We start from the raw sequence: 27086 nt of genomic DNA on the forward strand, positions 1-27086 counted from the left end.
AATCCATACAAAGCTTACTGAAAAGCCGATTGCTTAGTAGTGGGTCAGTCTTGCTCATCCCCTCAACACAGAGAGGAGGAAAACGGTCTTCACAATGCCCAAAACGAGGTCTACTGTATTCTACACATCTGGGGTACAACTCCATGAAAATAGGCCTCCCCAACAAGTTCAAGGGAAGTCCATTTTCAAGGGAGGAGGATGACATCTCAGTGTTGCAGCGCTTTATGATTGTGTCCTTTTTCTCTGTGCAAGAAAGGACACAACCGAGAAAGGATCCCCCAACTCAGAGGTTCTACAGACACTTGTGTCTCCCACCCCAACATCCTCCCACCCCCCTTGTTTTTTTTATTTCCCTTGATCTCTTTTTGGTGGCCATAGGGGCTTCTCTTCATTTCCCCGCCATTATGTCCCTTTTTACATTAGATAAGGTACATGGTATTGGGTCACCCCCAAGGTGCCCAGCACAAAGGGTGCCTATCAAGCTCCCCACTGTTGCCCTTGGGTGATTATATCACCCTACACAGATGTTCGGGAGTAGGTTGGTGGCAGCCATACTTTATTTCTGGCTTCACCAAGGGTACAAATCATTTTACTGTGTTGGTAGCCCAATGTACACTTTTGGTAGCCATTGGGGTACCACTGTTTATTTTTTTTAAACCTGCTCTCGTCCATTTTTTACTAGATGACCACGAGGTAGGACTTTGCAAGCCCATCATAGCAGCCTCCTTATTGGTCCCAACCCTAGTTTAGGCCTCAGGCTCGGGAGATTAGCTCAGCGGCAATGTGCTTGCCTTGGAAGCAAGACACGGAGCAACACAGGTTTGATCCCCGGGTCTGCGCTTAGAAACCTCTGGGTATTAAGCGCTTTATAAATAACCTATCATATCATATCATATCAGTATAGGTATCTGTACTATCGCTCTCGCTTCCCGATGGGGTGGCTAAGGCTGAGTGGCAGTTTTCGTGAACAGCCAGTATGGCTGGTCATCTGACCCTCTGCCCATAGACCCCTTTAGTGGTTGGCCAACTGGCTTGGGGTCAGCTGCCATTTTATAGAGGTATTTAGGTTTGCCCTGTCCCAACTCTCTCTTGGTTTCCTGTTCTACAACAAGAAGGAAGCATGTCTGCTGACCTGCAGAAGGAGAATTGTGCTGCAATTCCCACCGATTTAGGTGCTTTTAATCCTTACCTAACCATATTGTTACAGTGGTTTGGGCACATCCGATTTGCTTTATTGCCTCTGGAGGTCCAGTCGGGGGCCCTGAAGACTCCTGCAGTCTCTCCACACCTGCTGGGTCATGACCGCCACAGCAGAACAATTTCTGGGCTGTTTTACTGCCACCCTCCACCGGTTATCACCAGAATCTTCTGAACGTTTGTGGGTCACTGCATAAATCCAAAGGGTTGTGAAAGTCTCAACTACTAGTCAGATAATCATTTTGGGGGGTCCGAGGGTGCCACAGGCCATTGTCTCCGTACTGAACCCTGTGCTGCCATGCGGCTGCCTTCTTTTGATCTCCCTGCTGCTGGGAGTCATTTGTTCGGGTTCCCTCTTCACCTTGGAGTCTCCCTCACCAGAGTTTTTGAGTTTTCACTCCTGTCTTGAAGGTAGAGATCCTAGGAAGAGCCTTTGTTTCTTTCCTGGGTTGCTGGGGTCTTTGTTGGTCCAGGGTTCAAATCTTAGACAACCAAATCCTTTAAATTGCACCTGAGGGTAAGGGCAGTCTATTCACTGGGTTGTTTCGCACTGCTGGGTCAGTTTTCACTTAATAGTACCAACGTGAATACCTACCTTTGGGTCTTGGGGTGGGTGATTATTCGAGATACTCACCTTCAGGTTTTCCCCTGGTGCAGGTTAGAGATTCCTGGGAGGAAAGTCTTTACTGCATTTCCCATAGAATTCTATTGGGGGTTCTGCTGCTTCTTCGTCTGGGTCCTGAATTCATCTTCAGACCTCTGGAGCACTTCTTTGGGGTCTCCAGTGGAATCTCCTGGGGTTGCCCGTCAGAGCATCTGCACCTATTGGGTCAAACAGACTTACCTCCACTAAAGCGGGTGGCCCTTTAATGTTTTCAATTAATTCCTATGGAACTGTGAATTGACACTGGAATTCTCCTTGACGTGACATTGGGTTACTTAGCTGCCCCTAGACCTTTTTACGGGCTCCCCTAGGGGTTCAGTGAGCTCTGAACAAGGTTACACCATTTCTGTGATCACCTATGATTTTGTAACCATTTTTAAAGTCACCCCTTTCAGTTCTACTATGGTAAATGTGTTTGAACTACTGTAATTGCACCTATTAACAATGTGTTTATTTTTCCATGGAATGTATCAGGAAGGTAACTGATACTGAATTGTTAATTGATTATTTGAAGCTTTTGCAAAAGTTTACTTTGGTCCCAGTTTCTTTTTGGATTTAATGTATTATTTTGAGTGAATGGGCATTAATACTATTGTAAGGCCCTGGGAGGTCCCAACTGAAGATGAATTATGTTTTAAGCATTTGAGATTTTTACCTATTTTCCCTTGGATAAAAATGTGTTTCCCTTTTTAATCCCATACCTTGCCAAATGTGTTAAGTACTGACCACTAGTTCTAGTGCCTTCCAAATATATAAGGGTTGCGATGTGTTTTTAGGACACTGTACAGACTACTGGATACATACCAGCTTGGTAGGGTTTTTGATCCACTGGTTCTCCTCGCCTTTTTGTTATTTTATGTTGGGTGCTCCCCTCTAGAAGACCCAAATGTAGACGTCGGGGTTAGGAGAATCCTTGTATAGGCATCACCGTTTTTTATGATATACTGGCATATTTGAAATACTGTGTATTAATATATTGAGTACTTATTTGAAATTTTAGTTTTACATGTGTACATTTATTAAAGAACATATTTTTCAGTATATCTCTGTGGTGTAGTTTCTGGAGCTGTGTGTGTGTGGACTAATTGTAACTGCGTGTTTACCTACTAGCCCTACCCGAGAGTCGAGCCTTGTTGCTTTGACCACGTTACCTACACTAAGAGAGGGTTGGCTTCCCTTTCTTATAAGATATGTTTGCCTTCCCCTTAGGGTTAGTAATTATAGCATCTTCAACAGAGGATGGCTCAAAAACTCCCCAAAGAGGAGGCATTTCCAGGTTCTGTTTTCAAGGTGGGTGGTGACCTTCCTAGACCTTGGCAAACAGCAATCTTCACCTAGTGGTAGCTGTGGTCGAGCCTCTCAGTCTCCTCTTAGAAAGGGAGAGAGGTAGACAAAAATACAGGATAACAGTATTACTTTATCTAAAGGAAACCATACAGAGGTATCTTTTCAGGGGTTGTGCAAAAAATATATGACAGAACATTGTCTATGTAGATAATATCCAGTTTTCTAAAGGAACCATTCATGACACATGAACCACGAGGTTAGCGTTCTTTGCGGTCTGGGCTGATGATGCTCAGTGATGTCCCCACAAAGGTTGCAGACTTGTCGCGGTAGCCTACTTAGCCTTTAAGATTATATTGCACCGGCAACAAGTGTTGTTTTCCGGGTCTCTAATAAGTGAGTATTGGTGTTGGGAGTGTGGTGCAGTTCTTCCTGGTATTTGGTCTCAAATCTAGCAATGGATAATACAGTACAGACAGTTCCAGAATTGAAAAATAAAGATGCAAATGCACTCCGCAAATTGAGGGCACCATGGCAGTGGTGCAAGATGCCTAACAGAGTTGTTTTGCTGGCTCAACCCTACACTGCTTTCATAAATGCAGTCCTCCGACTATACTAGTTACATGGAACCTAGCTGTATATTCTCTCACTGCTTCATCATCAGATCAGCACTGTCACTGGATCAAGAATAGTTTCCATAGGGCACACGGTTGAGCTTTGCAAATTAGCTAGTCCTGCTGGATCAAGGCAAGCGAGCAAAATGCTTTGTTTTTTCTCTGTTAACTTGGGAGGACATTTCAGCTGGCATTGGGGCAGAGGTTTGCTATCATGAATAGTATAGAAATAGTATAGAATAGTATAGAAAAGTTGCAGGATTGAGAAGAGCCTCCTGATGACCAGTTATTAGGTTGGCATCCTTCCCCAGGCTTTGGGGCTCGTCTCCAGGTATTACAAGTTGAGACTGGAGACCCTCTGGCTATATGCAAGAATGGGGCATCAGATCGGCTAACTGCTCCAAATCACAGGCTTGACTTCTTTCAAAATTGTCTCAGGGAACTAATTACTGGGTGGCTGACACAACTTTCCAGAAGTTTTTCTGCTCATTTTTCCCAGGGAAGATTCAGGCTTCACAGGAAGGTCATATCTGGTTTTGGCAAATGTATTCCTCAGTTTCTGAGGGAGATATACGACATGCATTACAACCCGAAATAGCATTTCTGATGATTGTATCTGCTTAGATTCACATGCTGTGCATATAGTCCGACATCTAGTGGTAATCGCAGAGTATTGCATCTTGTCTTTTGAGGAGCGAAAGGGGACGTCGACATGGGTGTGCTTATAACACTATCCCTAACGTGACGTGTAGTGTACCCAAAATCCCTCACGCGCTGAGGTCCCTTTGGCTGTGTTTTTTCTGCTGTGAGGGAGTCTTAGACTACTGTGAGCGAGTATAGATCGAGGGAAAGTAGTAAGATGTCTATGTTCCTTCTACTCCGAGCAGGGAGCAAGGGTGGGCGCATGTGAATCTAAGCAGATACAATAATCAGAAATGCTATTAAGGTAAGTAATGCATGTGATGCTTGTGAATCCGCTTAGAATCACGTGCTATGCATAGACTAGCGAGCAGTACCCAGAGTTGGTGGTGGGATGTGAGAAGGAACAGTAGTAAAGAGATGTCTTAGTACAGCTTGTCCCACCTGAGAATCATACCTTGAGTGAGTATCCAGGCAGTAGTGTTTTGTAAAGGTGTGTATAGAACTCCAGGTTGCCGCTTTACAAACGGACCCGAGAGGAACATTTGCAATGAATGCTATGGAAGGCCCAGTGCCTTGAGTAGAGTGTGCTCTAGGCTTGAAGGGCAGGTCTCTTTTTGCAGGGTGTGATGCAATTTACAATCCACCTTGAGATGGCTGATTTAGAGACAGGATCCCCTTCCCTACCAGCCGCCACCGAAACGAAAAAATGTTTTTTTTTCCCTTATTGGTTTCGATTTTTCCAGATAATATATCAAATGTGTGTAGGCTTTGTTCTGCCATGTTAGTGGGGTTCTGGAAGAAGGTGGGTAGTTCTACGGATTGGTTAACGAGGAACTTTAAAATAAATGTAGCCGCAAACCATGGGTGAGTGCGCAGAACCACCTTGTCTTTGTGAATTGTGACAAATGGGTCTTGAACTGAAAGGGCCTGTAATTCCCCAACTCTTCTTATTGAAGTGACTGCCACTAGCAAGGCGGTCTTGTAAGTGAGTGCTTTAATGCTAGCCTTATGCATAGGTTCAAAGGGAGATCCCATTAGTCTAGTTACTAATACATTTAGGACCCATCTAGGAGCTGGGTTTGAAATAGGGGGGATGAAGTCTTAACCCCTTCCATAAAAGCCTTTATCACTAGGATCTTCCACCACAACACCTTTTTCTGGGATGGAGTATAAGCTGAAAGTGCAGCTAGGTGCACCTTCACGGAATTAAAAACCAGACCTGAGTCAAGTAGGTGGGTCAGGTATTAGACAATATGTGTTGGTGAGCAGTCTATGGGATTGATGCTCTTGGAAATGCACCAGATAACGAAGCGCTTCCATTTGTTGGAGAAGCAATGTCTGGTGTTAGGCTTTCTTGCTTCCCTAAGTATGTCCATGCATCTCTGAGGACGTTGAAGAGCCCGAACTCTAGGACTTCAGGAGCTAGGCCACTAAGTTGAGAGTTTGCGGGCATGGATGGAGTGTTTCCCCCCTGTCTTGTTATAGCATGTAGTATGGGCAAGGTAGGTTCATCGGAGGAGAAATTGACATCGCCATCAGATGGGAGAACCAGTGTTGGCGGGCCCACATTTGGGCCACCAGAATCATTGTGACTGGTTCCTGGTGCATCTTGTGCACTATCTTCTTGAGTAGGGGAGTCGAGGGGGAAAAAGCGTAGACAAATTTCCCTGACCATGTTATCCAGAAACTGTTCCCCTTGGAGCGGTTCTGGGGGTACCTGGAGGTGTAATCTGGGCATTGTGCATTCTCCAGAGTTGTGAGCAAGTCGATCTCTGGGAAGCCCCATTCCGCAAAGACGTTGGAGATTATGTATTCGTGTAATCGCCATTTGTACTCTGTGGGTAGTGGGAAGTCTCTGCTGAGCACGTCTGCCAGAAGATTGAGTTCCACTGGAACGTTTTGAGACAGGAGGAACATCTTGTGTTTGAGAGCCCACTTCCATATGTTCTGAGACAGTTTGGATAGCCCTGGAGAGTGTGTGCCCCCCTTTTTGTTCAGGTATTACATGGCTGTGGTGCTGTCCATGAGGACTAGTACGGTTTTCCCCTGTAGTTGTGTTTGAAAAGCCTTCAAGGCTTTGAACACTGCTAACAACTCCAACAGGTTTATGTGGTTGGATGCTACTGCTGGGGACCAAACGCTGTGTGCCGTGTGATGAAGGAGGTGAGCCCCCCCAACCCGTGAGAGATGCGTCCATGGTGAGAGTGGTTTCTACTGCTGGGGTGGTGGAGGTTTTCCCTCAACCACCACTGCAGAGAGAACGAGGGCTGCCGAGACAATCATTAGATCGTCCCATTGGCCTGACTCCATTGGCTGCTGAGCAACTCTTGCATGGGGCGTATGCGCAAACGTGCGTGTGGGACTAAGTAAATGCAGGATGCCATCATCCCTAACAGTCGCATGGCTTTGCGTAAAGTCGCCTCGCGATTGGCTACATATTGAGGGATCTGGAACAGCAAGTTTTGAACCCTCTCGGTGGAAGGGAAGACAAGACCTTCTTCGGTCCAAATTAGAGCCCCTAGGAATTGTTTGACCTGGCTGGGGTCTAGGCTGGACTTATTCTCGTTGATTGAGAAACCAAGACTGAAGAGTAGATGTACTGTCTTCTGAGTGTTTGATCGGCATGTTCCGTATGAATCCCCTGTTTTTAGCCAGTCATCAAGGTAAGGATAGACTGGAATGGACTGCGCAGGTGATCAGCTACTACTGCCAGCACCTTTGTAAATACCCTTGGCGCTGAGGCAATGCCAAAGGGAAGGACCTGGAACTGATAGTGTTTGTCCTCTATCATGAACCTTAGGTACTTTCTGTGCGCTGGCAGCATTGAAATATAAAAGTATGCATCTTTCATGTCCAATGTTGCCATGTAATTAATCCCCCTGTGTTAGTAGAGGGATTACTTCTTGAAATGTTGTCATTCTGAACTTTTGAGGCTTGACAAATTTGTTCGCTGGGCGCAATTCTAGCACAGGGCGCATGGTGAGATCCTTTTTAGGTACAAGGAAGTACACTGAATAAATAACCAAGTCTAGCACAGGGCGCATGGTGAGATCTTTTTTGGGTACATGGAAGAACACTGAATAAATAACCTTGTTTACCTGTAGAATGGGCAGGACTTCTATCGCGCCCTTTTCTTGCAGGATCTCCACCTCTTGCAGCAGAATCTTTAGGTGTTCTGGCGATAAGCATCTGGACGTTGGTGGTCGGTATCGAGGTGGTCGGCTGAACACGATACAGTAACCGTGGGTGATGGTCTTGAGCACCCGCTGGTCTGTGGCGATTCGCTCCCATGAATGAAAGAAAGATGTTATTCGTCTCTTGACTGGGGAGGGATGGAAGGGGACCCGGACTGGTGAGTCATTTTTTAGCGGAGGCCGCGGAGCCTCTTAGGGTGGAGTTTCTACCCATTCCTTTGCCACTGCGCTGTCCTCCCGGTTGGTAATGACCCGTGGCAGTTGCCCCTTGTACGGAGGACCATGGAGTGTTCCCTGTTCCGTATTGATTGTGGGGAGAACATGGAAAGATTGGCTGAGAAAGGAACAGCGAGAGCTACCCCTTCGCTGCTGATAGGGTCTTCGCGTAATTTGGTTTGGAGAGTTTAAGGTTTCATATTCCTTTTTTTTCAGTCTCTAAAGCATCATCTACTGCCTTTCCAAACAGGTTAGTTTCTTCAACTGGCTTGTTAATAAGGGATGCCTGGGTCTCAGGCTTAAAGCCCGAATTCTTGAGCCATACATGTCTCTTAAGCAGGGTACCTTGGGCCAGTGTTCGTCCCGCTGTTTCTGCAGCATCCAGGATATTTTTGAGAATGTTCTGATTGACCCGCCTCCCTTCCTAAACAACCACCAGAAGGCGTGATCGTGCCGGCTATGGGACTTCTTGCCTGCCTTCCTGGAGCAAATTCCATTGGACATCACTATAACTAGCCAGCAATGCAGTACTGTTAGCTATCGTAGTGGAGTAAGCTGCTGATGTTGTAATGCAATTTTTCCAGGGCATATAACTTCTTGCAATCCTTGTCTGGAGGTGCTTCAGCCGTAGAAAAGGGTACTCCAGCTCTCTTCCTTGTAGTTGTGACTAGTAGGGAGTCGGGAGTGGCATGTCCCCGGATATATAGCGGGTCTGTTGGAGAGGGGCGAAAAAGCTTTTCGACTCGTGGATTTACAGCTCTTGTTTGAGATGGAGTTAATAAAGAGGGAGTGATGTGCCTTTTGATAGAATTCAATAGTGGTATTGCTTGACTTGTGGGTGGTTTTTCTTTTAAAATGTCCTCCACAAAGTCGGTGTCCTGTACCGCCTCTTGAGTGGCAATTTGAAAGTGTTTAGCTGCCTTTTTAAGAATAGCATTGAATGCTATCTGGTCATCAATAGGTGAGGCTTGTCTTTTAGGAGGGAGAATCTATACACAGGGTGTCTGGATCTGGAGTAGTAGAAGGTGACCGCCATGGTGCCTCGCCTACCAGTTGTTCATCACCCCAATATGGACACTGGTCTGTGGTCTTGTCAAAGGGATTCTGTCCCAATGGATTTCTTCAGGTTCTGACAGGCCAAACACCTCCACATGAGGGAACTGACTGGAAGCTCTTTGGACTTTGGACAAAATAGGGTATTCCTCCCTTGGTCTTTTAGGGGTGACAAACCTTTCTGAAAATTCTACAAATTTAGAAAGCTTGTACATGCATCCCATAAGGATGAACCAGAGGGATCTGTAGGGGGAAGTGCTCTTTTTGAGTACTGTGGTCCCTAGGCGGTCGAGATTCGTCATTTAGTGCCTTAGATAGGGGCTGAGACCCATCTGAATATTCTTCTTGACGTCTCGACGTGTCCTTCAGCTTATTTGCCGCCGTGATGATGTTCGCGAGACTCTCACGCATCTCTGGCTTATCTGGGAGTGATTTCGACGAGCCTACCTGCTTTTTCGTGGTTTTCGCCGCCGCCGAAACCTCTGGCACTGACTCGCTCTTATGAGGCGTTTCGGCGCTCTTATGATGTTTGGTGCTGACACCCTCTTGACGCATGCCGTATCGACGGTTGCGGGGAGGGCGGCCGATCATGGGGATCAGTGGGTTCAATTGAAAAATTTGACGTTCCCGTTGGTGTCAGCGGCCTTCCCAACAAGTCCGTCGAGGAGACCCGGGGGGGTGTGTTTCTTTACGTGGTGTGGGTGTGTCCTTGTCGCTGGGGTGTCGTCTCCCCATAGCAGGACCGGTGACCTGCCTGCTGGGGACGGACACTTTGGAACTTGCCTGTTCCGCCGAGAGGTCAATGGCTTCTGCATCGGAGCCATGGCTGTTGCTTATATCCTCGTCACTTGGGGTGCCTGTCCCAACGGGGGAGCTACTCTCTGCCTGCTGCATGGCATAGACCGCCCACTGCTTCGTCCGCCGATCTTTTATCGTCTTCGGACGTAAAGGTTGGCACAACTTGCAGGACCGCTCGTTGTGATCTCGAGATAGAGACTTATTACACCTCCAGTGAGTGTCTTTACATGGATATTTTTCGTTGCAAGAAGGGCAAAATTTAAAAAGGAGTCCTGTCCATAGCTCAGGTTAAAAGCAACAGCGAAATCAGAAGGGAAAAGAGAAGGGAGAAGGAAATGCATTCTACAAAAGAATCAAAACCCCATGTGCCCCACTCTCCCTACTGTATAGGCGTGGCCGGAGGGCCGTGGCCATGCGGACGACAGCGTCGACCGAAGCACCAACAGCTGAAATCTGCAGTCGTCTTTGGTGTTGGTTCACGAATATACGAAGGAATGACGAATATTAAACGACCAGCGGTCGTGAACAATGAAATTGAAATTTAGCAATTTACGAGCTCTTCATAAGGCGACCATCTAGCTGAGCGGAAAAAAATAATTTGAGGGACCTCGACGCATGGGGGATTTTGGATACACTACACATCACGTTAGGGACAGTGTTACAAGCACGCCCATGTCGATGTCCCCTTTCGATCCTTTAAAGTCAAGATGCAATACTCTGCGATTACCACTAAATGTCGGACCATATGCACAGCATGTGATTCTAAGCAGATTCACAAGCATCAGAAATATGGCTACTTCAGCATTCCACTCACTTCCTTCCAAAGTTCAAAATATAAAGTCTCTAAAGTGCAGACAAGAACAATGAATAAGGTTTCACTAGGGAAGGCCCTTCCCTTCCACTAGAGTCGTTCTGGTTATTCAAAGTTATTCCACAATCCCAAGGAGGATGGTTCTTCAGTTGAGTTTTCTGTTTGCACAACACTTTCTCTTTATTCCACAATTCCAAGGGGGTGGCCCTTTCCTTGAGTTTTCGGTTTCTCTTGATTCCCCAATCCCAAGGGGAATGGGTCTTTCCTTGAGTTTTCTCCGATTTCACAACACTTTACAGTTCTTTCTCTGGACCCCTGATGCCCTTTTCAGGAAGGGGTATCGTTCTTCCCTTTTGGTCCACAATTAAAAAAGGGGGGCTTCTGCTCCAGTTTTCTCAGCACTTCCTGGGGGGTCTCTGTCCAGTTTCTCCAATCTCTGGTTTACTCTCCTGTCAGGGTTTTATTTCGCTACTTGGGTGTGGGTCCCCCACTCGCTGTATGCCTGGTTTACTCTCCTGCAACGGCTTTTTGAGTCCTCTCAATATTCAAGTGTAAATCCCAGGTTCACACTCTTCACTAGCATTCATTAGTTTCTGTATTCAGGTAATGATATTTTTCATATGTCGGTCCACCAACCCTTCTCCAACTGTGCTAAGTGTCCCAGCTCTCTTGTGAGGGTTTTTGCTCTTTGCTAACTGTACGCGGCATCCGCCCTGAAGCAACCCAGTATGCCAATCTCCTTCTGTGGGCTTACCAGTCTTCTCTAGCAACTTCAGCGTCCCTCGCGTCTCACAGTTTCCTCCGTTGCCCGTCTGCTGCATGGGAGCTCATCTCGTCAGCTTCTCGGTTATCGCCTGGCCTTCTCCTTCGCTTGGCAGCTCCTGCTGCTTGGGATGGCAGCGTGGCGAACACTCTTCCGCCTGACCTCCTTGGACGCCGTCCTTGCCAGCTTCTTTGCTACGGTCTGCAGCTCCCTTTCCTCCTGTGTGCCAACAAGCGTCGGGAGGGCTGACTCTCTCATCTTGTTCAAGTGTACCATATTTGAATGCCCCAGCACCTGTTAACATCCTCCAACCACTGAAATGAGGCTTTGGCTTGCCACTCCTAGTGATCTTCATCACTCCATCCCTCTTCCTTGTCTCAGTGTTGTCAGCCAAAGGGGAATATGAATTAATGTTATCATTGACCATGACTGGATGTTCTAAATCATTATTACAGTATGCCATTTACACTACAGTACCCTAGTATGGACTAAGACAATACCTCGCCTTTTGATACAATAGCGTCCACACTCCACTGCATTCTCCATCCTCCTGATGGTCTCTTGGTCCTCCTTCTCCTCTGACTTCACCCGAACAATCCACACTTCCGGTTTCCTGCTTAATTATCCCTCCCCCTGTGCTGATTGGCCGGCTCTCCCTATCCAAATGCACCCGTCTTCCCCTCCTTTCAGAGATTGGTCTTCTGGACCTGTCCAATGCTTCCCTGTCTACTTCTCAAGGGTGTGTATGTGCGAGAGAAAAGCATAAAGGTAAATAAAGAGGCAGCTACACCCAACGCATCGCAGAATTGCTATGGCAGCCTTGGCGGGCTAGAGTCCAAGGTCGTATGCAGGGCTGGCTTCTGTAAGTCTATGTTATATCAGTGCCCCAGACTCCTGACCCGAAATCACTGGTGGTGTACTGCTGGGGATGCCGAAGTGAACCGCATTTTGTTGTGCTGTTGCATATGTGGCACTGCCATCTCATTACCAGGCTCCTACTGGGGTTGTTGTGGGTCACTGGGTTAGCTGCGCCTTTGCGTCTTGTTCCTTATGGGCGTCTCAGTCTCAAATGTGGCGTGGTGGTGGGGCGTTCACCGGTTTGTCTGCTGCAGATGCTCTGTAAGGAACAGAAAAACTGCTGAACATTTTTGGAAAGAGGCATGGTGTGAGACAAAGGTGTACTGCTGTAAAGCATGCAGGCACACGGGTAAGGGGTAGAGACTGGGTCCCTCTGAACTGCCCCTATTCTCCCTGCAAGTCAAGACTAGCTCTGTATTGCTTTGTGGAAGGTCTCCCCCCTCACCCTCTTGACAAGGCCAGGGTACGGGTTTTGTTGTATTGGCTGTTGGACTCTGTACTGCACAGGCGTTCCTCATAAGCACACCACTTGGAAAGAAAGGCTACTATCAACCAGAGCAGCACAGGAAACAGGGTTACTATGGCACACTGTTCATAAAGGACTTACGGTCTCATAGCAGCACAATCAGGATTTATCTCTCAGATGAGGAGTCATCAGGTAAAGGATGGATGAAGCCGATCAGGGAAAATCAAAAATATACTGGCAATCCTTTCAGAGGAGTAGATTGGACATTTCAGATATCGCAACTGGTCCAGGTGTCACATCACCCCTGAAGTAGGTGTGTATTCTGATCTGACATCACGCAAGATCCAACACTGGAATGCAACTGCCCTGTCAATCGATATCAAATTATTTGTTAACTGTGAATGGCAAAAGCAATTTTTCAAGGGGTTTTCGCCCCCAGCTTTCCTTTTGTCTTTTATCCCAGCTAAGAGCTAGCAATGGACACTTGCTGTTAAGATGGATTTCCATAATCAGCCTGGGGAAAGGATTTTGGGGTGCCACCCTGTTTTTGGTAAACGGGGAAGACACTGAGAGGTTAGCCAAAACCCAATCAAGGTATGGTAGCTGAGCAGTCAGGACTTAGTGTGAGAATGGCCTAGGGCTACAATGCGTCCACAAAGAGCAACATCAGTAATTCAAGTTAGACAGAAAGTATATAACAAGCCTTGGCAATGCTAACAGTTTGGGCTTGTGTGTAGACATGGCAATGGCACTTGCCAGGCACTGCCATAGTGTTATCAACTGGCTATTGATGGTAGAAGGTGCAAACTGGTGCAAGTAGATGGCCATCTAATAGCAATGCCTGGTAAATGCCTAATAACTATACACAAGCCAAAACTGTTGGCTTTCCCAATGTTAAACTAAGCAAGAACTAAAAATGCAGTTATTTATTAGGCCGTGTGTTAACACACTAAGCATATAGAAATCACAGCTAAGTATTGCCATACCAACAAACCAGATATGTACACATTCACCAATAGGAGAATGGAAGTGAATTAATTACCAGTGCAATATGGGCGAGTAGTCCGATGAAAGCGGCTTCCCTCACTCTTAATAAAAGAAAATCTTTCCTAACACTTACCTTTAAAAACTCGGATCAAAATAAGCCCTTTCGTTTTGGAGGTAGCAGATGCAGTTTAATAGAAAGAATGCCATATCATTGCTACAGTCACATGATATGATCTGCACCTCACAAGGGATACATTGCAAATATAACGTTACAAGACAATGGATGTGAAACTGCTGGGGACACAGGCTAGTTATTGTTCAGATGGATTTCTAAAATCAACACTGGTGGACAGATTTTAGGAGGCCACGCTAGTTATGGTGAACAGGGAGCTCAGAATTTAGCCAAAGCCCAATCAAGGTAGTGTGGGAGCAGTCAAGGCTTAGTCTCAGTGGAGTGTGAGCGTGGCCAGGGGCCCTCAATGAGTCCACACAGAATGGCACACAATAATTCAGCTAAGACGGTCAGTTATAAAAATACAGTTATTTATTTAGGTCTTTGGAACACACTGAAAAATGAAACTAACAGGTAGTATTATCACACAACAATATATTATACAAACATATACATCACCATTAGGTTCATTTAACATACATCAAATAACGTAATGTAGGGCTGGGGGAACAGGCACAGTTATACTTACTTAACCCCCCTGACACCGATTTTCCCAGGAACCACGATGGGTCGACTGTGGGTGCTAGTCGCTGGGAGTGCAGTCTTCTGTCCTTTGTTCCAGTGAGAGGTACCCAGCGGTTACAGGTTCGAGGATTCTTCTGGTCGAGTGCAACTGCAAGCTGCAATCCCTGTGGAAGAAATGTGGATTCCAAAGATGCAGGCCTCTTCGGGACACTTCTCTGGATGGAGGAAAGCGAGTTCCAGCGATGATCACGTTTGCAGGCGACGTCAGGCTTCCTTCCAGTCGCATTCACAGAAGCTGCTCCAGGACAGGTTCCCTTGAAGATAGAAAGCGGGAAGTCGGGTAGCAGGCGACTTGTGGTGCAAGCTGGTGACCACCAAAGTTCTGGGCATGAGCACGGCAACGGTTCTGGTAAGGGAGCCCACGAGAGAGCTTGTCAGTGCACCGGGCAGTCCAAGGACACTTCCGAAGGCTCTTAAGGGCTGGATCCTTCAGAAGGTATAGAGACAGTTGGTCCCACCAGTCCAAAGGTCTGTAACCTGTGATTCTCCAGATGTTTTGGACTACAATGATCCCACGATCCTTCGCCATTGACATTGTGGCTGTGGCTGATGGGAGTTATAGTCCAAAACAACTGGATAGCCGAAAGTTGCAGAACCGTGCACTGTCCTAGGGCTGAAGCACTGCTGAGGGTCTTTCGAGATCAGGCAGAGGTGCAGGGCTTCACAGGGCCAGACACTAAAGGGGATGTTAGGCCATTTCAGGAGTCATTCGGGTCATCAATGGGGGATGACTACTGGTTTAAGATCCGCCCCAGTAGCAGACACTCTGGCACCAGAGATGTGGACTGGGACGAGAGAGTCGCAGCCCCCTTCCTGGGCCACACACAAACACAGGCTCACTAGCCCACAAAAGCAGCAACTTTCCCAGGCAAGTGCTTGACCTTATACGGACGTTCCTGACCTGAGAAGACAGGAATAAGGCCAAACTACAAAATGGCCATAAAGAAAAATTCCAGTGGCACACCCATTTTAAAGGCACTAGGCATGCTTAGTAGCTAGCTAGATGCGGTAAACACAAATGTGCACACCTAAAATAATGCAAAACCTGTAAAATGTGCTTGCTGCCAGCAGCTTGTCTGTAGGCACATATAAAAGTAGGAACAAGTTACTTACCTGTAACTGTTGTTCTCCAGCATCGGTCTGGCAAGGATTCACATGCTCATGAATATTCCCCATCGTCAGGCCGGGAATCCTCGGTATAGAAAAAAAATCAGTATCAGTTTTGTTTCTGATCTGTCTTTCTTAGTAGTAACCAATAACTGGTCTCTGGGTCATACTGCCTCCCAGCCAATGACTGCCCTCTCCCTAAGCCCCTCCTCTGGCAGCCATCCTCAGATTTGGTAGCACATAAAGTGGCAGTATGACCAAGTGAAGAGCCGCAGAGGGGTAGGCGGGAGGGTTCGCATGTGAATCCATGCCAGACCCTTGCTGGAGAACAACAGTTACAGGTAAGTAACTTGTTCCTTCTCCAGCATGGGGTCTGGGATGGATTCACATGCTCATGAATAAGAGAATACATAGCAGTACACACATGCACAACCACGGGAGGTGGCAACAGGCTCAACATTAAGCAATACAACAACTCAACATTAAGCATCTCTTTCCTCCTCACCAGGCTCACCTTAAGCAAACAGGTTGCGCAGCACTGCTTGGCCGACCCTGGACTCCTCCCTGGAGTCCCGATCGACGCAGTAGAATCTTGTGAAGGTGTGCATCGACCTCCACGTTGCAGCCCTGCAGATGTCCAGCAGGGGCACACCAGACAGGAACGCCGTGGTAGCAGCGATCGCTATGGTCGAATGGGCTCTCGGACGGCAGGGCAGCGGTCGGTTTGCCAACCGGCGACAGTGCATGATGCAGCCGGAGAGCCATCTGGAAATGGAAGTCTTCAAGAAAGCCTTCCCTTGATTCACAGTCCCAAAGTTCACAAACAGCTGTGATGTCTTCCGAAAACTCTTTGTGCGGTCCACGTAGAACTTCAGCGCTCTAGCTACGTCCAGCGAGTGCAGAGTCCTTTCAGCCGGCGACGAAGGAGACGGGAAGAAAACTGGCAACACCAAGGGTTCGTTGAGGTGGAAGTCCGACGGCACCTTGGGCATGAAGGAGCGGTGCGTCCTCCGCACCACCCTCGTGTCGTGAAACATCAAGTATGGCGGCTTGCAAGATAGGGTCTGGATCTCTCCCACTCGTCGTGCGGAGGTGATGGCCACGTGAAACGCTGTCTTCCACGACAGAAACTTCAACGGTGCCGAATGCATCGGCTCAAATGGGGCCCCCATGAGCCTGGTCAGCACCACGTTGAGCTCCCACGCCGGGGCAGGGGCCTTCACCGGCGGGAATGATCGGAACAATCTTTTCATAAATTCCTTCACCAGTCGATGAGACCACAAGGACGCCCGTCCCGTAGTTCTGGTGTATCGTATCTTGATGGAAGCGTGAGCTAGTCCAGCCTTGGCCAATGACAGAAGGTACAGCAATACTTGAGGGGCCGTAATCCGCAGAGGGTTAATCTTCTGTGCACGGCACCAGACAGAGAACCTCTTCCATTTATGTCCGTAGCACTTGAGAGTTGAGGACGCCCTGGCCTTTGCAAGAACCTCTCTGCAGTCGGCTGGGATGTCGTACCCTCCAAACTCTAGTGCTGCAGGAGCCAGGCCTGCAAGTTCAGTGACTCCGGGTTGTGGTGAAGAATGGTGCCTCCTTCTCTGGAGAGAAGTTCTGCGTCCGTCGGCAGCTTGACTGGTGTGGACGTTGACAAGTCCAGAAGGTCCGGGAACCAGATCTGTCTCGGCCACGCCGGTGCGACGAGGATCATCCTGCACCGGGACCTCTTGAGCTGGTTGATGAGCCGGAGCAGCAACGGCAGCGGAGGGAACGCATAAAGAAATGGGCCATCCCAGCGGAACAGGAAAGCATCGCCCATGCTCCTCGGCTGGGGGAACCTGCTGGCGAACCTCTGGCACTTGGAATTCGTCGCCGTCGCGAAGAGATCGATTTGGGGTTCGCCCCATCGTCGGAAGAGTCGATCCACTGGATCCTGGCGTAGTTCCCACTCGTGGCACGAGCGCAGCTCTCTGCTGAGTGAGTCGGCGATCGTGTTTTTTATTCCTGCCAGATGAAGAGGCACCAGAAACATCCCTTGGGCGACGGCCCAATGCCACAGATCCTGGGCTTCCTTGGACAGGGCAGGGGATCTGGTTCCGCCCTGCTTCCGGATGTAGAACATGGTGGTGGTGTTGTCGGTGAAGATCCTCACCACCTTGCCCTTGAGGGACGGAAGAAAAGACCTGAGGGCCCAGAACACTGCGCGCAGCTCCAAGATGTTGATGTGGAGTGACTTCTCCTCCGGGAGCCAAAGGCCTCTCGCGTGAAGATCTCCGGAGTGCGCTCCCCAACCTTCCAGGGAGGCATCCGTCGTCACCGTCACCAGGTGAGCTGGGGTCTGAAAGTCTGTGCCCGCCGACAGATGAGAGCGGGTACCCCACCACCGGATCGCCTGACGGAACGTCTCATTGAGAGGGATCCTGTCCTCGAAGCTGCCCGTCGACTGGACCCAGCGGGCGTCGAAGAACTCTTGTAAGGGGCGCATCCGAAGCCTGCAAAGGCGCACCAGATAAATGCAGGAGGACATCATCCCGAGGAGGACATCATCCCGAGGAGGGACTTGATAGATCTTACCCTGGCCATGTCCGTGGCCAGCAGACGCTGCACCTTGCCCAGAATGGTCCTGGTCCTTTCTTCCAACGGCGAGGCCAGCCGCGCCACTGTGTCCAGCTTGGCTCCCAGAAACAGGGCAACTTGCGACGGAACCAGGTGGGATTTTGGAAAGTTGATGGAGAATCCCAGGTCAGTGAGCAGCTGGACGGTCTTCGCAGTGTGCTCCACGGCGAGCTCCCTTGTCCTTGCCCGGATGAGCCAGTCGTCCAGGTAGGGGCAGATGTGGATCCCCTGTAGGCGCAGCCGCGCCGCCACCGGTGCGAGGCACTTGGTGAACACCCTGGGTGCCGACTTCAATCCGAACGGGAGGGCCTTGAACTGGTAGTGCCACCCTTGCAACACGAACCTGAGGAACTTTCGGTGTCTTTTTAGAATGGGGATGTGGAAGTACGCATCCTCCAAGTCCAACGGCGACAGGAAATCGCCCTCCTCCAGCTGTCCCAGCACGTGCTGGAGGGTGACCATCCGGAACTTCTGTGCCTTGATGTACTTGTTCACTCGTCGCAGGTCCAGGATGGGGCGCCATCCTCCTGTCTTCTTTTTTACGAGGAAGTACCTTGAGTAAACTCCGGAGCCGCAAAGTCTCTTTGGGACGAGCTCAATGGCACCCTTCTTGAGCATCGCCCTTACTTCCAACAGTAGTTGAGGGACGTGATTTTCCTTCCTGGACACGGGTGGAACGCGAGGGCACTTCTTCTGAAACTCGAGGGCGTGCCCTTGGGCCAGGGCGTCCAGCACCCAACGTTCGGTGGAGATGGACTCCCACACGCTGACGAACCTCGCCAGCCGGCCTCCCACTGGGGTGCTTCGGCGGGGGCCCGACCCCACGGTCGGTTCAATCTTGTTTGGAGGCCGCCTTGCCTCCTTGACCTCCCTGTCAATGACGACGGGCACCACCTGACTTGCCGCGTCCCCTGTAGGCTTCCTGGGACGAAGATCTTGCCGCTTGCGGTACGTGGAGGAGCCACTGCCGGATCCCTTGGAGGCACCTTGTCTGCCTCCGGAGCTCCGAAAGGACGGCCGTCGTTGTTGGAGCACTCCCAGTGCCCGGGCAGTCTCCGTGTCTGTCCTGATGGCCTGAAGGGACTCATCAACCGCCTTCCCAAACAGGTTGTTCCTGTCGAAGGGCATGTCCAAAACCTTGGTTTGTAAGTCCTGGCGGAAATCCGTCGCCTTGAGCCATCCTCGTCGTCTCAGGCAAACGCTGTTGCCCAACTGACGGAAACCGGTGTCGGCGATGTCCGTTGCCACCGTGATGTCGTGGTCCGAAGCAATCTCACCTTCCTGTAGGATTTCAAGGGCCTCAGCCCTTTTGGCGTCCAGAAGGAAGTCCAACAGAGGGGCGATTTTGAACCACAACTCCCTGTCGTAGCGAGCTACGATAGCCAGGGCGTTGGCCGCCTTGATAATCGTCGCTGCGGATGAGATGACCCGTCGTTCCATCGTGTCCAGCTTCCTGCCCTCGCCGTCCGGCGGGGAAGTTGATGTCGAGGCCGATGCCCCCCCAGCTTTCTTCTTTGCCGCCGCCGAGACGACCGAATCCGGGGTAGGTTGCGCCCGAAGGCATAAGGGGGCAGCGTCGGGGACCCGGTACTTCTTCTCGTACCGGTCCCTCTTTGCCGGCGCCGTGGCAGGGTTCTTGAGGAGGGCGAGCCCCTCATCCCAGATGTCATCAATAAGTGGTACGGCAAGGACCGTCTTCCTTTTAGCCTCGCGCTGTTGGTAAAGGAACCCCTCCTTCTTCTCTTCTGGGCAGAGCTGGAAGAGCTTGGATGCCCTGGAAATCATGACATGAAAGGATCCAATCTCGTCGGGCGGGGACGCCCGAGCGGGGGGCGACGGGGGAAACGTCCTGTCGTCGCCTCCGTCGTCATCTGTACCTGTCGTAGCCGTGTCCGTGCCTGTATCATCCCCGTGGGTAGTAGACCGGGGGGAAGGCAGAGCAGGCCACAGAGGTGGGAGAGGTGGCGTAGGATGCGTCGTCCTCCTCTTATGCGGTGGAGTTTCCGAAGGTCCCGGCTCCGGTTCCCCTGTCAGGTCTGGCTCAGGTACCTCCATCGGGGGGAGGGGCAACCTTGTCCTTATCTCCGAGCATAAGGACTGAATCGCTGACAAAATGGCCACTGAAGTGTCCTGCAGCGCCGGAAACGACGGGCGCGAGGGCTCTTGAGGAACCTCGTCGGCGACACCGTCGCTCTCGTCGTCGCCCTCGTCAGGATCCCTCCCGATGGGCTGGGCCTCTTCCACGACTTCGATGAGCTCTTCTTCAGAGGTCGTGTCCGTATCCACGATGGCCACCTGCCCCTCCCCCACCTTTTCCAACGAGGAATTCGTGGGGGTCTTCTCAATGGGCCTGAAAGATGACTCCCTCCGCGGTGGCAGGGAGACTCTGAGTCCTGAGGTCGCCTCCACTGGCGTAGCCTCCACAGGCTGAACCAGGGCCGCTGCGACATCCTCAATTGAGGTCTTAGCAGGGTGAATTAAGGCCATCGTCACCTTCTGTACGCCTGGGGCCTTCACCTTGGGGGGAGGGTCCGAGCCTTGCTCCCCCTCTGCCGGAATCTTCGAGATCGACCGGGACCTCTCCAGAAGCTTCGCCAGGTTCTCGGACTTCCTCTTACCCGAGCCAGAGCGTTGGCTCGTGGTTGATGGCGCCGGGGAGGATGCGCCCTGCCTTGCAGCCAAGGAGCCCGACCGTTCGGCGCTCCCGGTGCCCGCGGACTCGCAGTGCTTGGCCTTTTCTTGGGCCCCCGTCACCGGGGCGCCCTCACAGGACTTAGAAGACCGCTCGGACTTCTTTTTCTTCTTCTCGCCTGACGAGCTCTTCCCTTCCAGCCAGTTGGCGAGACGGAGGTGCCGATCCTTCATGGTCCGCTCCGACATGTTCCCACAAAACGCACAGTCCTTCTCCGTGTGCGTCTTGTCCTCATGGAGACAGTAAAGGCATAACGAATGCTCGTCCTCCTTGAAAACATTCTGAAGCTGGCATTCAGGGCAGGTCCTGAACAGCTTCCCGGGTGTCGAGCTTCCTTTCTCCTGGGCCATGTCCGGGGTAGGCCTCGGAACTTCTGGAATCCTCCAAAAGCGTAACTCGACGAAATCTTCACCCTTGAGGGGCGTAGAAAACTCTGAAATGGATCCCCGTTGATCGGATGTAGAAACGGTGGAGCTTGAAGCTCTATTTAACCGAAAAATTAGAAAAATCTCCTGAAAAAGCACGAAACGCAGCAAAAGCCCGAGAGCTACAGCACGAGGACTCCCAACACTTGAACGTGCGGTAAAAATCTGAGGATGGCTGCCAGAGGCGGGGCTTAGGGAGAGGGCAGTCATTGGCTGGGGGGCAGTATGACCCAGAGACCAGTGATTGGTTACTACTAAGAAAGCCAGATCAGAAACAAAACTGATACGGATCTTTTTTCTATACCGAGGATTCCCGGCCTGACGACGGGGAATATTCATGAGCATGTGAATCCATGCCAGACCCCATTCTGGAGAAACTAAAAATCCCATGTGTAAAAATCTAGGGTGATCCAAAAGTATCCCCCATTGCAGTGCACTTTCAAGGCGATGTGTGTAATGTTGAAAATATAAGAATGGAAAAGGGAAACAAAGTTTGCCAGTACTGACAGTGTAGGGCACTGATCAGTTTCCCCATAAAACATGAGCAAATGGCAATGGAAGTGAAGCTGAAGGGGTTACTTCCCTTCAAAAAGTCAGGACAGGACCAAAGCAGAGCAAAAAAAGAACAGGGTTCCATAGGAAACTATGGAGGTAAAGTTGCAAAAAGAAAATAATTCCTAACAGTTATCAAACACTGTGCGCCATCCAAGACTGTAAAGTCCTACCTTTCCTAACATTACCTTTACCAGCTCACTGTCAAATGGAGCAGTGTGAACCCTGGCAAAAGAAATGTTTTTACTCTGAAATTTCCCTTTTAAGGCTGTCGCAATAGGTACAGGGAAAACACCAGGTGGCACAAGGTTGACAATAACTATATAGGAATTGGAAATCGGAGCAATGTGATCATCTTTTGGTAGGTTATTCCAAACAGAATTGAGTGCACGTTTGCACTGTTGGCTACCGCAAACACAAATATTGGCAATACATACACCTATCGGACAAAAAGATTTACATTCTTAAGATTGATTTGGTACCAATCAATGTACTAAGTATTCTTATTTTTGATCTTTCAAAAGGTTTTGTTCCAAGCTGGTCAACCTACTTGGCAAGGGCTCCATCAGGATCAGTGAGGTTGACAGTAGCATCGGGTCCAAGAAGCTTTTCCAAATGGGTAGACACTAGCATTTGCTTTATTATCGCGACTTGCTTTACCAACTCTACTGGAGTAAGCTTCTCTTCGACCGCAGATTCCTTTACACTACTCTGGAAAAAAAATAAAAGGTATTGCATTTCTTAAAGGTCTCATTTCCAAATTAAGGTGATTGCTTCCTTTTTTGCATCCTCCATTTTAACTCTGATGACTGTCTACTCTGCATCGAAACGCTAATTCACGTTTGTAATGGCTTTCTTTACATTTGCTAATACAATTACATTCATTTTTCAAATGGCCCTTAAATTCAATTATTGCATTGTTGTGGAGCCACCACACAGACTCCTAACTACTGGAGGGACAGGTTTTAAGGATTGATCTCCCCAGTAGTTACATCTAACCATGATAATTACCCCAAACACAAAGATTGGCAATACATACACCTGTAGGACAAAAAATATACATTCTTACATTGATTTGAAACAGTTTATTTACCTTTTACTTAATGCACTATATAAAAAGGAGCCTTAAAGAAAGGGAAATAGAAGTTCAACTCTTACCTGAATGGTCTCCACTTCCTCTGTCAGCTCTTGCACTTCATGTAAAATGCGCTGATATTTTTGCTGAGGAGTTTCTTTCACGCCAAAACCCTCACCTAACTTTGGAGACACCAAAAAAGACAAAGGAAATAGTTAGAGGAGGTTGTTCGATGCATTAGAATGTCCAGCTGTCAACCTCCTGACCTGATCATTATAATAGTAAAGCGGCATCAGTAGCGAGGTATGGGGTGACACTGTGGGGCTTTACTAGCCTAAAAGATATCCATGTGGCAAAAAGAACAAGTTAATTACCAACTGTAACATTCTTTCGACTGGATGTTCCTCCCACGTATTCCTCATCTTGTGATAATTCGTTATCGCCTGCTTCGGAATTTTTTTTTCCGGTAGAGGGCGCTGTGCTCGAGGTCGTGGCGTCGATTGGCCCTCGTCGGGCTCCGTTCCGTGTTGACGTCACTGTTGGTATAAGTAGCTCGAGCCGCACCTGTTGGCTTCAGTTCTGTTTTTTAGGGGAAATACTCGTGGAATATCCTGGCGTATGCTGTGACTGAGAGGCCCATTTTGAGAGGAAAGTGTAAGAAAACGTAAACTGTACTGCGGGGTAGGCTGGGAGGGTCGATGAGGAATACGTGGGAGGAACATCCAGTCGAAAGAACGTTACAGTTGGTAAGTAACTTGTTCTTCGAATGGATTGGGTCCTCCCATGTATTCCTCATCTTGTGATAGACTCCCATAGCAGTGATCAATTTGGAGGGGGGAGTGCTAGTCTTTATTTTCATGGACGGAGTGAAGTACCGCCTTGGCAAATAACCCTTCATTGGAGGAGGAGGCATCTAAGCAGTAATGCTTGATAAAGGTATGCATTGATGCCCATGTTGCAGCCGAGCAAATGTCTTTTGCAGGAACTCCCCTCTTCAAAGCCGCAGAAGTAGCCATTCCCCTAGTGGAGTGAGCACGTAGCCCATCCGGTGGGTCTTTTCCTGCTAATCTGTAGCATTCCAATATAGCCAGAATGATCCAGCGGGATATAGTTTGTTTTGTCACCGCTAACTCCAATTTACGACCTGTGTAACCCACAAAAAGTTGGTCATCTTGAAGTAATTTTGTCATTCTTGAAATGTAAAAACTGAGGGCCCTCTTGGGGTCCGGTCTATGCAATCTCTCCTCTTCTTTTCCCAAATAAGGAGGATATAATGTTGGTAAAATAATTTTCTGTGACAAATGGAAGTCGGAAACTACTTTCGGTAAGAAAGATGGTTTAACCTTAAGAACTACCTTGTCCTTGTAAAAGATGGTATATGGAGGTTTATATGAGAGAGCCCGTAGTTCATTAACCCTGCGGGCTGATGTTAATGCCACAAGAAGGACAGTTTTTAGTGTTAAAAGCCTCAATGGACAGGAGTGCAGAGGCTCAAATGGTATACAAGTTAGGAATTTAAGAGCTAAGTTTAAAGTTGGAACATGAAACGGTATTGGTGGATATACATTGGTAAGTCCCTTCAGGAACTGTATGATTAATGGAATTTTAAAGTTAGAAACCTCTTCTGAGGAGCGCTTAAAAATGGAAAGCGCAGCAAAATATCCTTTGATTGTTCCGATCTGGAGCCCCAGATTGGCTAGATGGAACAGGAAAGAAAGCACCATTGGGGTGCCACATTGAAAAGGGTCCACATCCCTATCTTTGCACCAGTTACTGAACTTGTTCCAATGACACCGGTACAAGGATTTTGTTGCTGGCCTTCTGACCGAAAGCAAAATCTCCATTACGTCATCCGGAAGTTCCCAATCCTTGTATCTCAACCTCTAAGAAACCATGCGTGTAGGCGGAGTGTCTTGACCTCTGGATGGAGAACCCGACCTTCCTCTTGCGAGAAAAGATCCTCTCTTTGTGGAAGACGTATTGGAGGGCAGATGGACATGTCCAGAAGGTCCAGGTACCATGTCCTCCTGGCCCAGTCCGGGGCAATTAGGATCATGGTTTTCCTGAACTTTCTCAACCTCCTGATTACTTGAGGAATCGCGGGGACTGGAGGAAATGCGTACAGCAGGGGGAAATCCCAGTCCACCACAAACGTGTCTCTTAGAGCTCCTCTCGGGGGAAATTCCCTTGAGCAATACTGATCGCACTTCCGGTTTACCGTGGTTGCGAACAGATCCACTTGAGGGGTTCCCCAAAGGGCGAAGATCTCCAGAAGGACTTCCTGAGCTAACTCTCACTCATGGGAGACTGTGCTCTGCCTGCTTAGAGTGTCTGCCGCCATGTTCTGCTCTCCGACTAGGTGAACTGCCGACAGAGAAATTCCTTCTCGTATTGCCCAGAACCAGAGCTGCATTGCCTCTCTGCACAGAGGTAGTGATCCTACGCCTCCTCTTTTGTTGAGGTAGTACATGGCCACTGCGTTGTCCGTCACTATTAGGACATTCTTTCCCTGTACAGAGGGCAGGAAGGCCTTCAGCGCCAGTCTGAATGCCCACAGCTCCAATAGGTTGATGTGTAGTTTGGACTCCGATGAAGACCAACGTCTGCTGATTGTCAGATCGCTGGTGTGAGCTCCCCATCCCGTGAGTGAGGCGTCCGTTACTACTGTTATCTCCGGCCATGGTTGCCAAAAAGATTTTCCCTTGAGGATGTTGTCATTGCAAGCCCACCATAATAGATCCTGAGCAACTGCGCTCGGGACTTGCAGAAGATCCGACATACTCCCCAAGAATTGGGACCACTGAGTTCTGAGGGCCCATTGGAGGGATCTCAGTCTGGCCTCTGGCACCAGAAAAATACAGGCTGCCATGAGGCCGAGCAACCTCAGAAAATCGAAGGCCGGCAGATGCTGGGCTTTCTGGAATTGTGTTACCATCTGCTGGATGTGGAGAGCTCTTACCTCTGGCGGCGAGGCTTTGCCCGAGGAAGTGTCCAAGACTGCTCCGATAAACTGGAGTTGTTGGGATGGTATCATGTGGGACTTCTTGAAATTGAGGGAGAAGCCCATGTTGTGGAGGAAGTGGTAGGTGATCGACAGATGTTCTGGAGAACATGCTCTGATCAACCAGTCATCCAGGTAAGGGTAGACGTGAATCCCCCTCTCCTGAGACTCGCTGCCACTACCGCCATCAGCTTGGTGAAAACCCTCGGAGCGGAGGTCAGCCCGAAAGGCAGAACTCGAAATTGATAGTGAGAACCGCCAACTGCGAACCTCAGGTATTTTCTGTGCTTGGGATGGATTGGCACATGAAAATAAGCATCCTGAAGGTCCAATGATACCAACCAGTCTTGGAGTTGGAGAGCCTGAAGGATCTGAGAAAGGGTTACCATCTTGAATTTGTCCTTCCTGAGGAACTTGTTAAATTTTCTTAAGTCCAAGATGGGCCTCAGTCCTCCGTCCTTCTTTGGGATGAGCAAATAAGGGGAGTACCAACCTTTGTTCCTCTCCGCTACAGGTACATGTTCTATTGCACCTTTCTCTAGCAGGGTTAATATTTCCTGCAAAAGGAGCGGGTCTGGCATTTTGGTAGAGCTGGCTCCCGGTGGATGATCGTGAGGTCTTTTTAGGAAGGGAAGGCAGTAACCTTGAGCTACCTGGCCAGGGTACAGGTGACAACGGTTGATTTCGAGGCCATGCTACCTGAAGTAAAAACTTTACGAGCCCAAGCATCAATCTTCTTATCCTCCCTATCCGGAGGTATGGTTGGGTAATGCTGTCTGTATCGAAGTAGTAGCAGCCTGAATAACCAGACTTTCTGGAGCAGGGTGTCTATTCAGATATTCTGGATCAGAGGTAGAAGTTCTGTACTTCTTTGGAAGATTGCTGTCTACTGCAGCAATGTAATCAGGTTTTCCCAGTTCCTTTCAACTGTCCTTTGAAGCGCACTATGAAAAGGGAGAACTGGATATTTCTGGGGTCCTCGGACTATTATGTCCATCATATCATCTTGCTCAAAAGTAGGTGAGGCTCTTCCCCAACTCATATATTCTATCACCCTGTCCATCAAACTCCTGTACCCCGAGTCTGCATGTTCTGCAGGATCAGGTGCAGCAAACTCTAATTCAGGTGATGTGTCAACACCACTAGCAGAATGTAGAGTTTCGCATAGGTCTCTCATTTTAGTTTCAGGGTTTATAAGTTCCTCTGGAACTTGTCTAGTGCCATACTTTACTCCAAAAGGAGCGACATCTTCCTCCTCCAAGCCAGATTCTTCAAAAATTGAAGACATGGACCTAAAAAAATCTGACTTGGGTAAAG

General features: G+C 49.0%; 1 protein-coding gene across 2 annotated transcripts in view; it reads right to left on the reverse strand.

Annotated features, from left to right (window-relative positions):
• DCTN2 (dynactin subunit 2) overlaps positions 1-27086 on the reverse strand; it is a 752351-nt gene that overhangs the window by 372549 nt on the left and 352716 nt on the right. For both annotated transcript variants that reach the window (XM_069653593.1, XM_069653592.1), the window contains exons 5-6: positions 22852-22950; positions 22244-22404 (exon numbers count right to left, since the gene is read on the reverse strand). In XM_069653593.1, coding sequence (XP_069509694.1) covers positions 22244-22404; positions 22852-22950 — 260 coding nt within the window. The remainder of the gene's footprint in view (positions 1-22243; positions 22405-22851; positions 22951-27086) is intronic.

This window comes from Ambystoma mexicanum, chromosome 3q (assembly GCF_040938575.1).
Source record: "Ambystoma mexicanum isolate Mex_15411 chromosome 3q, UKY_AmexF1_1, whole genome shotgun sequence".
Classification (NCBI taxonomy): Eukaryota; Metazoa; Chordata; class Amphibia; order Caudata; family Ambystomatidae; genus Ambystoma; species Ambystoma mexicanum.